Raw genomic sequence first — 14,424 nt, forward strand, 5'->3', positions numbered from 1 at the left:
CAGATGGGTCTGAGCCACCATGTGGTTGCTGGGAATTGAACTCAGGACCTCTGGAAGAGCACTCAGTGCTCTTAATCACCAAGACATTTGTCCAGCCCCCAAATAAGAACTTCTAAACCCAGAGTCAGAAAGCCTATGTGGCTTCATTGAGATGAGGTATTTCTTAAGCTTATGGGCTTTTTCTGTGTACTGTAATCCTGTTGTGGCTAGTATTTCTTTCATCCAAATTTTGGGAGGCCTAAGAGTGATTACCCACTTTCTGCAGGCAGAGAGGGCTTTTGGATTTTTGTTTTTATTGATTTATTTTATTTGGTTGGCTTTTTAAAGTTTTAAACAGAAGCCTCCCTGAGCCTTCTGAGGCCACACCTCATCCCCATGTTTGCTGTGGTATCTGATAATCTTAGGACAGGACTAGAAGCATCAGCCCTGTAAGGAGAGTGAGTTTTGAGGAGGAAGATGGGCTTTGAGGATGGTGGACTTCTCCAGTGAGGGTGACTTGACAATTTCTCTGATGAGTTCATTGAGTTCAGAGCATCACCACTAACCTAGAAACCTAGGTTCCCTTTCAACTGAGAGTCAGACCAATGGTGGCCACAGCAGATGGGGGAAGCTACCTCCTTAGGACAGGCTCTGTTTTTTTCTATTGACTTGGCCACGAGGAACATTCCCTTACAAGTGTTAAGGGAAATGCCTCAGGGAAAATAGTAAGGGAGGAAAATGTCTATGGGCAGATATACCTCCCTGGCATGGATATTCTGAGACTGGCTGCACTTAGAAACAGGTATCAGTTTCTCCAGATATCTCAGTGAGAGGCATGGGCAAACTGCAAAGCTGACTTAATGACTAGGCTGCCTGACATGGAAATAAACAGGAAGAAGCCAAGATTTTCCTGTAGAAACTAATAAACAGTAACAAGGAAAGGAGTCATGTGCTCCCTTTGGCTCTCCTGTGCATTGGTACATAAGGGGCTCCCCCCGCAGGAGGAGCATCACATCTCCCTCCCCTCTCCTGAGTCTCTCTCCTCACTGCACCTGAATCCTCTCTACTGACACCATGGGTTGTTGTGGTTGTGGTGGCTGTGGCTGTGGTGGCTGTGGCTGTGGCTGTGGTGGCTGTGGCTGTGGTGGCTGTGGCTGTGGTGGCTGTGGCTGTGGCTGTGGTGGCTGTGGCTGTGGCTGTGGTGGCTGTGGCTGTGGCTGTGGTGGCTGTGGCTGTGGTGGCTGTGGCTGCTGTGGCTGCTGCAAGCCTGTGGTCTGCTGCTGCCGCCGCAGCTGCTGCAGCTCCTGTGGCTGTGGCTCCTGTGGCTGCGGCTGTGGCTGTGGGAAGGGATGCTGTCAGCAGAAGTGCTGCTGCTGTCAGCAAAAGTGTGGCTGCAAGAAGTGCTGTTGCTGTTAGGAAAGCCAGCTGCTCTGCTTCTAAGGGCTATAGGAGGCCACACTGTGTCCTGCTGCTAAGTATTCACCCCATTCCCCTCCTCTTCTCCTCATCCACGTATCACCAGCCTATCTCCTCTGCTTTGTGAACCTCAAGGTTTGTCTAGGCTCTGCAAGCATCTACCCAGACCACATGAAATAGATGTACAACCAAAGACTTCATGGTAAGGTGACTGGATACAACCAGAGCCAGCTAGGAACCCTGATGGTATGCAGGGCAGTTTCCTTAAGTGTTCAATCTTTTATAACTATCCAGACTTATATTTAGTGGTTTTGATGTTTTCTGACTGTACTTGATGTTTTCTACATTCACTCCTTAAATTTCATAATAAAATAACTTGATACACCTTCATACCCTCTTCACGTGTCATGTTTTCATCCGCTGCAATGCCAGCTCCCTGTCCCCTGCATTGCCAGTGTCATTCTGATACCCTAACTCCTGCATCCTCTTCATACTGGGCCCCTGACACGCATTACCCATGTGCTCATGCCCGGGATGACATTTCCCCAGCAGTATCCGTGTCCTTGGGTGTCCCCTACATCTCTTTAGGTAAAGGAGGTGGACACTGGTGGCATTTGTGAGGGTTTGTTTCTTAATTTGTCTAAATAAACAATAGAGAGGGACAGAAAGGAAAGTGTGCGGCTTTGACCCCATAGCACTTGGCAGTTTCTGAAGAGACCAGAAACTTTGGCTAGTCATGGCACATAGGGGCTATTGCAGGGAGTGGGGTGGGAGGAGTGGGTGAATGGGGGTAGCGGGCGGCGGGGGGAATGTCACGTGACTCTGATCCTAGTTGTGGCTGTCGATTACCTCTTTTATCTGCTGACTTCATAGGCAAATCTCATAGACAACTCCTATGAAAGGAGAGATCTGTATCTCTTCCCAACCCACCAACTCTCTGAGGTCACCCAGAAGATGGAACCCTGCTTTGATGTCAGTCTAAATCCCATGTTGAGCCCAAGTCACCAACCATGCAGTAGATAGGCCCCTCTTCCCTTTTGCACCTTGACGCCGTATAGTTCAGAAAGGAGGAGGAAGAGTGGGGTTTCCTTGGACCCTTCTTTGTGGATAAGAATGCTCCTGTGCTTCCAACAAGCCTAAAGATGTAGGCAATGACCAGGCAGTAGTGGTGTGTTCCTTTCATTTCAGCACTCAGAATACAGAGTCAGGCGGATCTCTGAGTTTGAGGCCAGTCTGATCTATAGAGCAAGTTCCAGGACAGCCAGGGCTGGATAGATTAGATAGATTCTTTCTTGAAAAAACAAACAAAAAAGCAAAAGAAAACTAAGTAACAACAACAATAAGAGGCTGAGGCTGGAGCAATAAAAAAACAAAAAGAATTAGTGAAGTCAGCCTGTTGAAACCCAGGCTTCTCTTACTCCATGATCTGCCCACGCTGCTTCCTACACTATAAAGCATTTGAGTTCAGAATTGTCCCAGCTTTTCACATTCTCTTCCCCATTTCTCACCTTTCCAAGTTTCATGCATGCATGTGCTATCTGTCATGTTGCCTTTTCCCTACTCTACCATGTGGCCTTGGGTCTCTCCCTGTAGTAGAAGCCACACTGTAATTACTTCCTTCTCATCTTAGAGATAGCTCTAGTTCATGAGCACACTACAGCTTTTGACTTAGCTGTCATCAACACTTCACAGATGTAATGCTTAATCTTGAAGAAGAGATTCTTTTGCTTTCATGTAGCCCAGGCTGGCCCCTGACTCTATATGGATGAGGCTGGATTCAAACTCCTGATCCTCTTGCCATCACTTCCCAAGTACTCGGATTACAGGGATGCATAGTAGCCACCATACCTCATGATACTATTAACGGATCTATTCCTTTCAAAATAAGGGTCTAGGGTTGTTGCAGTAAGTATTAAAAAATAATAAATACAGTGTATCTCTTTATTGGCCCCGAGGTCTCACTCCTCAGGCCTGATTTTAGCATGGAGCCACGCATACCCCTGTCGCTCAGTCTAACTTTGTCCTTGCAACTCCCTTCCCATGGCGGTTTTCCACTGCCTGTTTTCCACCTCTGTTCTGGGGTGTTTCTTTATCCCAAAATCCCACGCAAACACAACTCTATAGCCCGATTGCTTTTCATACAGGTTTATGTGTTCAACTCTCAGTCCACAAACCCTCTACACAACAAGATTACATCATATAGACAAATATTCAAACTGCCCTTCTATATGAGATATTAGACATATAAAATCCTTAATGTTCACAGCTATTTAATGCCAACTTACCTGGATCTAGTTGGCCTTTATGAAGGTTCATTTTGGACCTTCTTTTCCATCCATCTCCCTCCTCTATCCTCTGACCTCCCAGATCCTCTCTCTCTAGCTTCCTTCCCCCCCGCCAGTCACTGGCTTTTCTTTATTTTACTAATTAAAATGGGAAGGTTCAGATGAAGTCACCTCTTGAGTATGTGACTGGGCAACCCTTCTTGGGGAAGTTGAATTAACATTAAAATACGAACAACTTCAGGACAGCCCATATAGGGTCTTGCATATTCTAGGCATGTGCTGTGCTACTGAGCTACATCCACCGCCACGAGTTTTCTTCAAGTTACTCTTCTAGATTCCAGTGCAGATACACAGGAGATATTCTTGAGATGGTGGGACTATGGCTACTTTTCAAGTCATACCCCTTATGTCTCCTATACCAAAGGCCATTTAGAGGTAGCAAGATTTTTAGGTGGCATCCCATCTTCCCCTTAAAACCACCTTTAGTTTGGTTTACCCCAGAGAAGTGATCTCTCTCTTGGTTTCCTTAGTAACAAGATGTCCTACTTTTATTCTTCTTGCTGTGATAAAATATAACAAAAAGCAACTTAGATGGTTATTTTGGCTCACAATTTTAGGTGACAGCCTATCTTAGGGTTTCTCTTGCTGGGAAGAGACACCATGACCCCAGCAACTCTGTTTTTCCCCAATTTTATTGGATATTCTCTGTATTTACATTTCAAATGTTATACCCTTCCCCCTACTCCCCTTTCTCCTCCCCTCAACTTGCTTCTATAAAGGTGCTCCCTCTCCCAATCACCCTCTCTACCTCAGTGCCTTGGCTGGTTGATGATGTTGTTCTTCCCAAGAGGTTGCAAACCTTTCAGCTCTTTCAGTCCTTCCTCTAGCTCTTTCACTGGGGTCCCCGTGTTCAGTCTGATGTTTAGCTACAAGTATCCTCATCTGTATCTGTATGACTCTGGAAGAGCATCTGAGGAGACATCCATATCTGGTTCCTGACAGTAAACACTTCTTGATGTCAGCAATAGTACTTGGGTTTGGTGGCTGCATATAGGATGGATCTCCAGGTGAGGCAGTCACTATAGATCTTTTGTTCAATCCCTGCTCCTCTAGTTGTCTCCATATTTCCTCCCGTTTTGTCCTCCCTAAAGAAGAACTGAGACATCCACATTCTGGTCTTTCTTCTTTTTGAGCTTCATAAGTTCTGTGGATGGCTTCTTGGGTATTCTGAGCTTTTTGGTCTAGTGTACGTTTTAAGTGAGTACATACTATGAGCGCTCTTTTGTAACTGGGTTACCTCACTCAGGATGATAGCTTCAAGTTCCATCCATTTGCCTAGAAATTTCATGAACTTGTTTTTAATAGCTCAAAAAATATATTGCACCGGACACAGTAATAGTGGGAGACCTCAATACCGCACTCTCACCAATGGACAGATCATGGAAACAAAAACTGAACAAGGACACTGTAAAACTAGCAGAGACTATGAACCAACTGGAATTAATAGATATCTATAGAACATATCATCCTAAAACAAAAGAATACAACTTCTTCCCAGCACCTCACGGCACCTTCTCGAAAATTGACCACATAATTGGACACAGAACAAGCCTCAATCGATATAAGAAGATTGAAATACTCTCATGAATCCTCTCAGATCACCATGGTCTAACACTGGTTTTTAACAACGACAAAGACAACAAAAAGCACACATACACATGGAAATTAAACAATGCCCTATTAAACAATAGCAGGGTCAAAGAAGAAATAAAGAAAGTAATTAAGGATTTTCTAGAATTCAATGAAAATGAAAACACGACATACCCAAAACTATGGGATGAAATGAAAGCAGTACTGAGAGGAAAACTCATAACTCTTGAGTGCTACCAAAAAGAAACTGGAGAGAGCATACACTAGCAACCTGACAGCACAGTTGAAAGCTCTAGAACAAAAGGAAGCAGATACTCCCAAGAGGAGTAGACGGCAAGAAATAATCAAACTTAGGGCAGAAATAGACCAAAGAGAAACAAAAAGAACCATTCAAAGAATCAACAAAACCAAGAGCTAGTCCTTTGAGAAAATTAACAAGATTGATAAACCCTTAGCCAGACTAACTAGAGGGCAAAGAGAGAGTATCCAAATTAACAAAATCAGAAAGGAAAGTGGAAAATAATGAGTGAAACTGAGGAAATTCAAGAAATCATCAGATCCTACTACAAGAGCCTATACTCAAAAAAGCTGGAAAATCTGGAGGAAATGGATGAATTCCTAGACAGATACAAGATACCAAAGTTAAACCAGGACCAGGTAAACCATCTAAATAATCCCATAACAGCTAAAGAAATAGAAGCAGTTATCAAAAGCCTCCCAACCAAAAAAAAAAAAAAAAAAAAAAAAAGCCCAAGTCCAGATGGGTTCAGTGCAGAGTTTTATCAGACATTTATTGATGACATAATACCAATACTCTCCAAACTATTCCACAAAATAGAATCAGATGAAACACTACCTAACTCATTTTTGAGGTTACAATAACCCTCGTTCCTAAACCACACAAAGACCCTACAAAGATAGAGAACTTCAGACCAATATCACTTATAAACATTGATGCAAGGGTACTCAACAAAATCCTTGCAAACCAAACACATCCAAAATCCAACAACACATCAAAACAATCATTCATCATGATCAAGTAGGCTTCATCCCTGGGATGCAGGGATGGTTTAATATAATGAAATCTATCAATGTAATCTACCATATAAACAAACTCAAAGAAAAAAAACCACATGGTTATCTCACTAGATGCTGAGAAAGCATTTGACAAAATTCAACACCACTTCATGTTAAAAGTCTTAGAAAGAACAGGAATCCAAGGCCCATACCTAAACATAATAAAAACAATATACAGCAAACCAACAGCCAACATCAAACTTAACAGTGGGAAACTTGAAGTAATCCCACTAAAATCAGGGACTTGAAAAAGCTGCCCACTCTCCCCCTACCTATTCAACATAGTACTGGAAGTCCTGGCCAGAGCAATTAGACAGCAAAAGGAAATCAAAGGGATACAATTTGGAAAGGAAGAAGTAAAAACATCACTATTTGCAGATGACATGATAGTGTACTTAAGCAACCCCACAACTTCCACCAGAGAACTCCTACAGCTGATAAACAAGTTCAGCAAAGTGGTTGGATATAAAATTAACTCAAACAAATCAGTAGCCTTCCTATACTCAAAAAACAAACATGTAGAGAAAGAAATTAGGGAAAAGGTACCCTTCGCAATAGTCACAAAAACTATGAAATACCTTGGTGTGACTCTAACTAAGCAAGTGAAGGACCTGTATGACAAGAACTTCAAACCTCTAAAGAAGGAAATCGAGAATGATCTCAGAAAATGGAAAGATCTCCCATGCTCATGGATGGGAAGGATCAACATTTTAAAAATGATCATCTTAACAAAAGCAGTCTACAGATTCAATGCAATCCCCGTCAAAATTACAACCCAGTTCTTCATTGAGTTGGAAAGAGCAATGTGCAATTTCATCTGGAATAACAAAAGACCTAGAATAGCGATATCTATCCTCAACAACAAGAAAACATCTGAGGGAATCACAATCCCTGACCTCAAGCTATATTACAAGGCAATTGTGCTGAAAACTGCATGGTACTGGTACAGATATAGGCACATGGATCAATGGAATATAATAGAAGATCCAGAAATGAGCCCTCACGTATATGGTCACCTGATTTTTGAATAAGGAGCTGTAAGCATGCAATGGAAAAAGTACAGCCTACTCAACAAATGGTGTTGGTCCAACTGGCACTCAGCATGCAGAAGAATGAAAAGAGACCCTCTCTTACCTCCTTGTACAAAGCTCAAGTGCAAGTGGATCAAAGATCTCCACATTAAACCAGGTACACTGAAGCTATTAGATGAGAAAGTAGGGAAAAGCTTAGAACTCATAGGCACAGGAGAAAATATCCTGAACAGAACACCAATGGTTCAAGCTCTAAGGTCAAAGATTGACAAATGGGACTTAATGAGATTACAAAGTTTATGTAAGGTTAAAGACACTATCAAGAAAACAAAATGGCAGCCAACAGAGTGGAAAAAGATCTTTACCAACCCCACATCAGACAGAGGCCTAATATCCAAGGTATACAAAGAACTCAAAAAGCTAGACACCAGAGAATTAAACAACCCTATTAAAAATGGGGTACAGACTTAAACAAAGAGTTCTCAATCAAGGAATATCAAATGGCTGAGAAAAATCTAAGGAAGTGCTCAACATCCTTAGCCATCAGGGAAATGCAAATCAAAACAACCCTGAGATTCCACCTCACACCAGTCAGATTGGCCAAGATCAAAAATTCAGATGACAGCAGATGCTGGCGAGGATGTGGAGAAAGAGGAACACTTCTCCACTGCTGGTGGGGTTGTAAACTGATACAACCAGTCTGGAAATCAGTCTGGCGGTTCCTCAGAAAACTGAACATAGTACTACCTGAAGACCCAGTTATTCCACTTCTGGGCATATATCCCAGAGAAGCTCCAACATACAACAAAGATACATGCACCACAATGTTCATTGCAGCACTATTTATAAGAGCCAGAAGCTGGAAAGAACCCAGATGTCCTTCAGTAGATGAATGGATGCAAAAATTGTGTTACATTTACTCAATGGAGTACTACTCAGCTATCAGAAACAATGACTTAATGAAATTCTTAAGAAAATGGATGCATCTAGAGAATATCTTCCTGAGTGAGATAACCCAGTCACAAAAGAACAGACATAATATGCAGTCACTGATAATAGGCTACTAACCCCAGAAAGCTCTGAACACCCCAGCAACAACTCACAGACTGTGTGAAGTTCAACAACAACAACAACAACAAAATAATATATTTTAATTAAAACAGAACGGTGTCACATCCCCGTTTCCTCCGTACAGCCCCTCCCAGTCTCTCTCCTATCCCCTCAAATTAATAGCCTCTTTTCCTATCTTATTATTACATATGTACATATGTCTATGTATATGTACCCACAAATACTTAATTACAACCTTAAAATGTATTCGTATACTTTTATGCAAAAATGCTGAAAATTTGTACATTTATCTTTGTTTTTTAAAATAAAGTAAAAAAAAGTAGCTGAGTAGTACTCCACTGTATATATGTACCAGAATTTCTGTGTCCATTCCTCTGTTGAAGGACATCAAGGTTCTTTCCAGCTTCTGGCTATTATAAATAAGGCTGCTATGAACATTGTTGAGCATGTGTCCTTGTTATATGTTGTAGCTTCTTTTGGATATATGCTCAGTAGTGGTATAGCTGGCTCCTCAGGTAGTACTATGTCCAATTTTCTGAGAAACTGCCAACTGATTTCCAGAGTGGTTGTACCAGTTTACAACCCCACCAACAGTGGAGGAGTGTTCTTTTTTCTCCACATTCTTGCCAGCATCTGCTGTCACCTGAGTTTTTGATCTTAGCCATTCTGACTGGTATGAGGTGGAATCTCAGGGTTGTTTTGATTTGCATTTCCCTGATGACTAGAGATGTTGAGCATTTCTTTAGGTGTTTCTCAGCCATTCAGTGTTCCTCAGTTGAGAAGTCTCTGTGTAGCTCTTTAACTCACTTTTTAGTAGGATTATTTGATTCTCTAGAGTCAAACTTCTTGAGTTCTCTGTATATATTGGATATGAGCCCTATATAAGATGTAGGATAGATTAAGATCCTTTCCCAGTCTGTTAGCTGCCATTTTGTCTACTTGACAGTGTCTTTAGCCTTACAGAAGCTTTGCAATTTCATGAGGTCCCATTTGTCGATTTTTGATTTTAGAGCATAAGTCACTGGTGTTCTGTTCAGGTAATTTTCCCCCGTGACAGTGTGTTCTAAGATCTTACCCACTTTTTCTTCTATTAGTTTCAGTGTATCTGGTTTTATGTGAGGTCTTTGATCCACTTGGACTTGAGCTTTGTACAAGGAGATATGAATGGATCAATTTGCATTCTTCTGCACACTGACTGCCAGTGGAGCCAGCACCATTTGTTGAAGAAACTACCCTTTTTCCATGAAATGTTTTTAGCTCCTTTGTCAAAAATCAAGTGACCATAGGTGTGTGGGTTTATTTCTGGGTCTTTGATTCTATTCCATTGATCTACCTGCCTATCCCCCAGAAGTTTTTTTAATTGTTGAGAATGGCTTTTGCTCTCCTGGGTTTTTTATTATTCTAAATGAATTTACAAATTGCTTTTTCTAACTCTATGAAGAATTGAGTTGGAATTTTGATGGGGATTGCACTGGACTTGTCAATTACTTTAGGCAAATTGGCCATTTTTTACTATGTTGATCCTTCCAATCCATGATCATGGGAAATCTTTTTATCTTCTGAGGTCTTATTAAATTTTTTTCTTCAAAGACTTGAAGTTCTTGTTGTACAGATCCTTCACTTGCTTGGTTAGGGTCACCCCAAGGTATTTTATATTCTTTGTGACTATTGTGAGAGGTGTCAATTCTCTAATTTCTTTCTAAGCCTGTTTGTCATTTGAGTAGAGAAAGGCTACTGATTTGTTTGAGTTAATTTTATATCCAGCCACTTTCCTGAAAGAGTTTATCAGCTGTAAAAGTTCTCTTGTGGAATTTTTGAGGTTACTTAAGTACACTATCATATCATCTGCAATAGTAATATTTTTTACTTCTTACTTTCCAATTTGTATCTATTTGACCTCTTCTTGCTCTGGCTAGTACTTCCAGTACTATATTGAATAGGTAGGGAGAGAGTGGACAGCCTTGTCTAGCCCCTGATTTTAGTGGAATTGCTCCAAGTTTCTCATCATTTACTTTGATGTTGGCTACTTGTTTGCTGTATATTGCTTTTACTAATTTCAGTAAGAGCCTTGAATACCTGACCTTTCCAAGACTTTTAACATGAACGAGTATTGAATTTTTTCAAATGCATTCATAGCATCTAGAACGATAATCATATGTTTTTTCTTTAAGTTTTTTATATATTGGATGACATTAGTGGATTTCTGCATATTGAACCATCCTTTCATCCATTGGATGAAGCCTACTTGATCATAGTGAATGATCATCTTGATGTGTTCTTGGATTCCGTTTGCAAGAATTTTATTGAGTATTTTTGCATCAATGTTCATGAGGGAAATTAGTCTAAGGTTCTCTTTCTTTGTAGGGTCTTTGTGTGGTTTAGGAATGAGTGTAATTGTGACTTCGAAAAATGAGTTGGGTAGCATTCCCTCTTTTTCTATTTTGTAGAATAGTTTGGAGAGTATTGATATTAGGTCTTCTATGAAGGTCTGATAGAATTCTGCACTAAACCCATCAGGTTTTGGCTCATTTTTGCTTGGGAGGTTTTTGATGACTGCTTCTATTTCTTTAGGAGTTATGGGGATGTCTAGATGGTTTATTTGGTCCTGATTTAACTTTGGTACCAGGTATCTGTCTAGAAAATTGTTTATTCCCTCTAGATTTTCTAGTTTTGTTGAGTGTAGGGTTTTTGTATTAGGATCTGATGATTTCTTGAATTTCTTCAGTTTTTTTTCTTTTTGTTATGTCTCCCCTTTCATTCCTGATTTTGTCAATTTGGATACTCTGTGCTCTCTGGCAAGTCTGGCTAAGGGTTTATCAATCTTGTTGATTTTTTCAAAGAATCAGCTCTTGGTTTTGTTGATTCTTTGTATAGTTCTTTTTGTTTTTATTTGGTTGATTTCAGGTCTGAGTTTGATTATTTCCTGCTGTAAGCCCCTCTTGGGTGTATCTGCTTCTTTCTGTTCTAGAGGTTCCAGTTGTGCTGTCAAGTTGTTAGTGTATGCTTTCTCCAGTTTCTTTTTGGAGGCACTGATCACTATGAGTTTGTACTCATAAGTTTGGGTATGTTATGACTTCATTTTCGCTAAATTCTAAGAAGTCTTTGATTTCTTTCTTCATTTCTTCCTTGACCAAGCTATTATTGAGTAGAGCATTGTTTAGCTTCCATGTGTATGTGGGCTTTTGGTTACTTTTGTTATTATTAAAGACCAGCCTTCGTCCATAGTGATCTGATAGAATTCATGGATTATTTCGATCTTCTTGTGTCTGTTGAGGCCTGTTTTGTGACTGACTGGTCAATTTTGGAGAAGGTTTCATGAGGTGCTGAGAAGAATGTATATTCTTTTGTTTTAGGGTGAAATATTCTATAGATATCTATTACATCCATTTGGTTCATTACTTCTGTTAGTTTTACTATGTCTCTGCTCAGTTTCTGCATCCATGATCTGTTCATTGATGAGAGTGGGGTGTTGAAGTCTCCTACCATTATTGTGTGTGGTGTAATGTGTGCTTTGAGCTTTAGTAGAGTTTCTTTTATGAATGTGGGTATTCTTGTATTTGGAGCATAGATGTTCAGGATTGAGAGTTCATCTTGACAGATTTTTCTTTTGATGAGTAAGAAGTGTCCTTCCTTGCCTTTTTTCATGACTTTTGGTCCAAAAATCTATTTTATTTGATATTTGGATGGCTACTCCAGCTTGTTTCTTGGGACCATTTGCTTGGAAAGTTTATTCTCAACCTTTTACTCTGAGATAGTGTCTGCCGCTGTTGCTGAGATGAGTTTCCTGTATGCAGCAAAATGCTGGGTCCTGTTTATATCCAGTCTGATAGTCTATGTTTTTTTATTTGAGAATTGAGTCCATATTGATGTTAAGGGATATTAAGGAATAGTGATTGTTGTTTCCTGTTATTTTTGTTTTTAGAGGTAGAGTTATGTTTGTGTGCTTTTCTTCTTTGGTGTTTGTTTCAAGAGGATTGATTAGTTTATTGATTTTCTATGGTATCTACTGCTCCTGAGATTCTCTTCTCCATGTCTTGTTTTCTGTTGCTGATCCTAGCATCTATGACTCCCGATGTCTTTTCTAGGTTTTTGAACTTCAGGCCTGTCTCCTTTTGTATTTTATTCATTGTTTCTATTTCTGTTTTCTGTTGCTTCACCTGGTTGTTTGTGCTTTACTTTAGCTCTTTAAGTGATTTTTGTGTTTCCTCTTTAAGGGCTTCAACTTGTTTGTGTGTGTTCTCTTGTTTTTCTTATATTTCTTTAAGTGTGTTATTTATTCCCTTCTGAAAGATCTCCATCATCATTGTGAAGTACAATTTTAAGTCTAAATCTTGTTTTTTTCTGGTGAGTTGGGATATCCACTATTTGTGGTGGTGGGAGAACTGGGTTCTGATGTTGTCAGGTTGTCTTGGTTTCCGTTTCCTAGAGTGTTGCGCTTGCCTCTTTTATTTTCTTCTTACAACTTAATTTAAAAAAGAGAGATACATCGGCCCCGGCAGCCATCTTCCAGTTAACTCGCCAACATGACGAACACAAAAGGACAGAGGAGAGACACTCGCTATATGTTCTCTAGGCCTTTTAGGAAACATGGAATTGTTCCTTTGGCTACATACATGCGAATCTACAAGAAGGGTGATATTGTAGACATCAGGGAATGGGCACTGTTCAAAAAGGAATGCCCCATAAGTGTTACTACGGAAAAACCGGAAGAGTCTACAATGTCACCCAGCATGCTGTGGGCATCATTGTAAACAAGCAAGTTAAGGGCAAGATTCTGGCTAAGAGGATCAATGTGCGGATTGAGCACATCAAGCACTCAAAGAGCAGAGACGGCTTCCTGAAGCGGGTGAAGGAGAACGATCAGAAGAAAAAGGAAGCCAAGGAGAAGGGCACCTGGGTTCAGCTGAAGCGCCAGCCTGCACCACCCAGAGAATCCCACTTTGTGAGGACTAATGGAAAAGAGCCTGAGCTGCTGGAGCCCATTCCCTATGAATTCATGGCCTAATGTATAAAGATAAATAAAGGACCTGGACTACAAAAAAAAAAAAAAAAAAAAAAAAAAAAAAAAGAGAGAGCGATACATGTACAGATTTTTAAAGGCATTTTGGCATAAAACTATATGAATATATTTTTGTCAGTACTTAATTCTTTTAAAGGTTTGATAGTATGCATTAAAATCTTACTAGTTACCATAAGCATAAAGTACATGTAGAACACAATGTAATATGGAAACAGTCAAAGTTTTCTTGGTGTGTATAGATTAAACATAATGATTTTTGAATACCAAAAATTGCCACAAGTCTATATTCTTAGCTCTTGTATTATTAAAGATTTAAGGTCTTGGTATACCACACTCTGAGAGGATACTATATCCTTTTTTTTTTCTAAGAAACTGAGGCTTTCACTTTTTGGCCTTTGTTTTTCTTGAGCTTCATATGACCTGTGAGTTGTTTCTGAGGTATTCAAAGCCTTCTGGTGCTAGTATCCAATTATCAGTGACTGCATATTATGTCTGTTCTTTTGTGACTGGGTTACCTTACTCAGGATGATATTCTCTAGATGCATCATTTTCCTAGGAATTTCATAAAGTCATTGTTTCTAATAGCTGACTAACACACTCCATTGTGTTAATATACCACAATTTTTGTATCTACTCATCTACTGAAGGACATCTGTGTTCTTTCCAGCTTCTGGCTATTATAAATAGGACTGCTATGAACATTCTGGTGCATGTGTCTTTGTTATATGTTGGAGCTTCTCTGGGGTATATGCCCAGAAGTAGAATAACTGGGTCTTCAGGTAGTACTATGTCCAATTTTCTGAGGAACTGCCAGACTGATTTCCAGAGCAGTTGTACCAGTTTACAACCACACCAACAGTGGAGAAGTTTTTCTCTTTCTCTTTATCCTCAGCAG

The 14,424-nt window shown here is 40.2% G+C and overlaps 1 protein-coding gene and 1 pseudogene across 2 annotated transcripts; both read left to right on the forward strand.

The window, feature by feature from the left end:
- Positions 1 to 1,053: 1,053 nt before the first annotated feature.
- Positions 1,054 to 1,395, forward strand: LOC308433434 (uncharacterized protein; the record flags this gene model as incomplete). The annotated part of the gene is made up of 1 exon (XM_080933503.1): positions 1,054 to 1,395. The coding sequence occupies one exon, from the start codon at positions 1,054 to 1,056 to the stop codon at positions 1,393 to 1,395; it is 342 nt and encodes a 113-aa protein (XP_080789629.1).
- Positions 1,396 to 13,032: 11,637 nt separating this feature from the next.
- LOC308433363 (large ribosomal subunit protein eL21-like) lies at positions 13,033 to 13,514 on the forward strand (annotated as a pseudogene). Its single transcript has one exon. The product of its transcript is annotated as a large ribosomal subunit protein eL21-like (transcript).
- Positions 13,515 to 14,424: the final 910 nt, after the last annotated feature.

Source organism: Micromys minutus (genome assembly GCF_963924665.1).
Source record: "Micromys minutus genome assembly, chromosome: 19".
Lineage (NCBI taxonomy): Eukaryota > Metazoa > Chordata > Mammalia > Rodentia > Muridae > Micromys > Micromys minutus.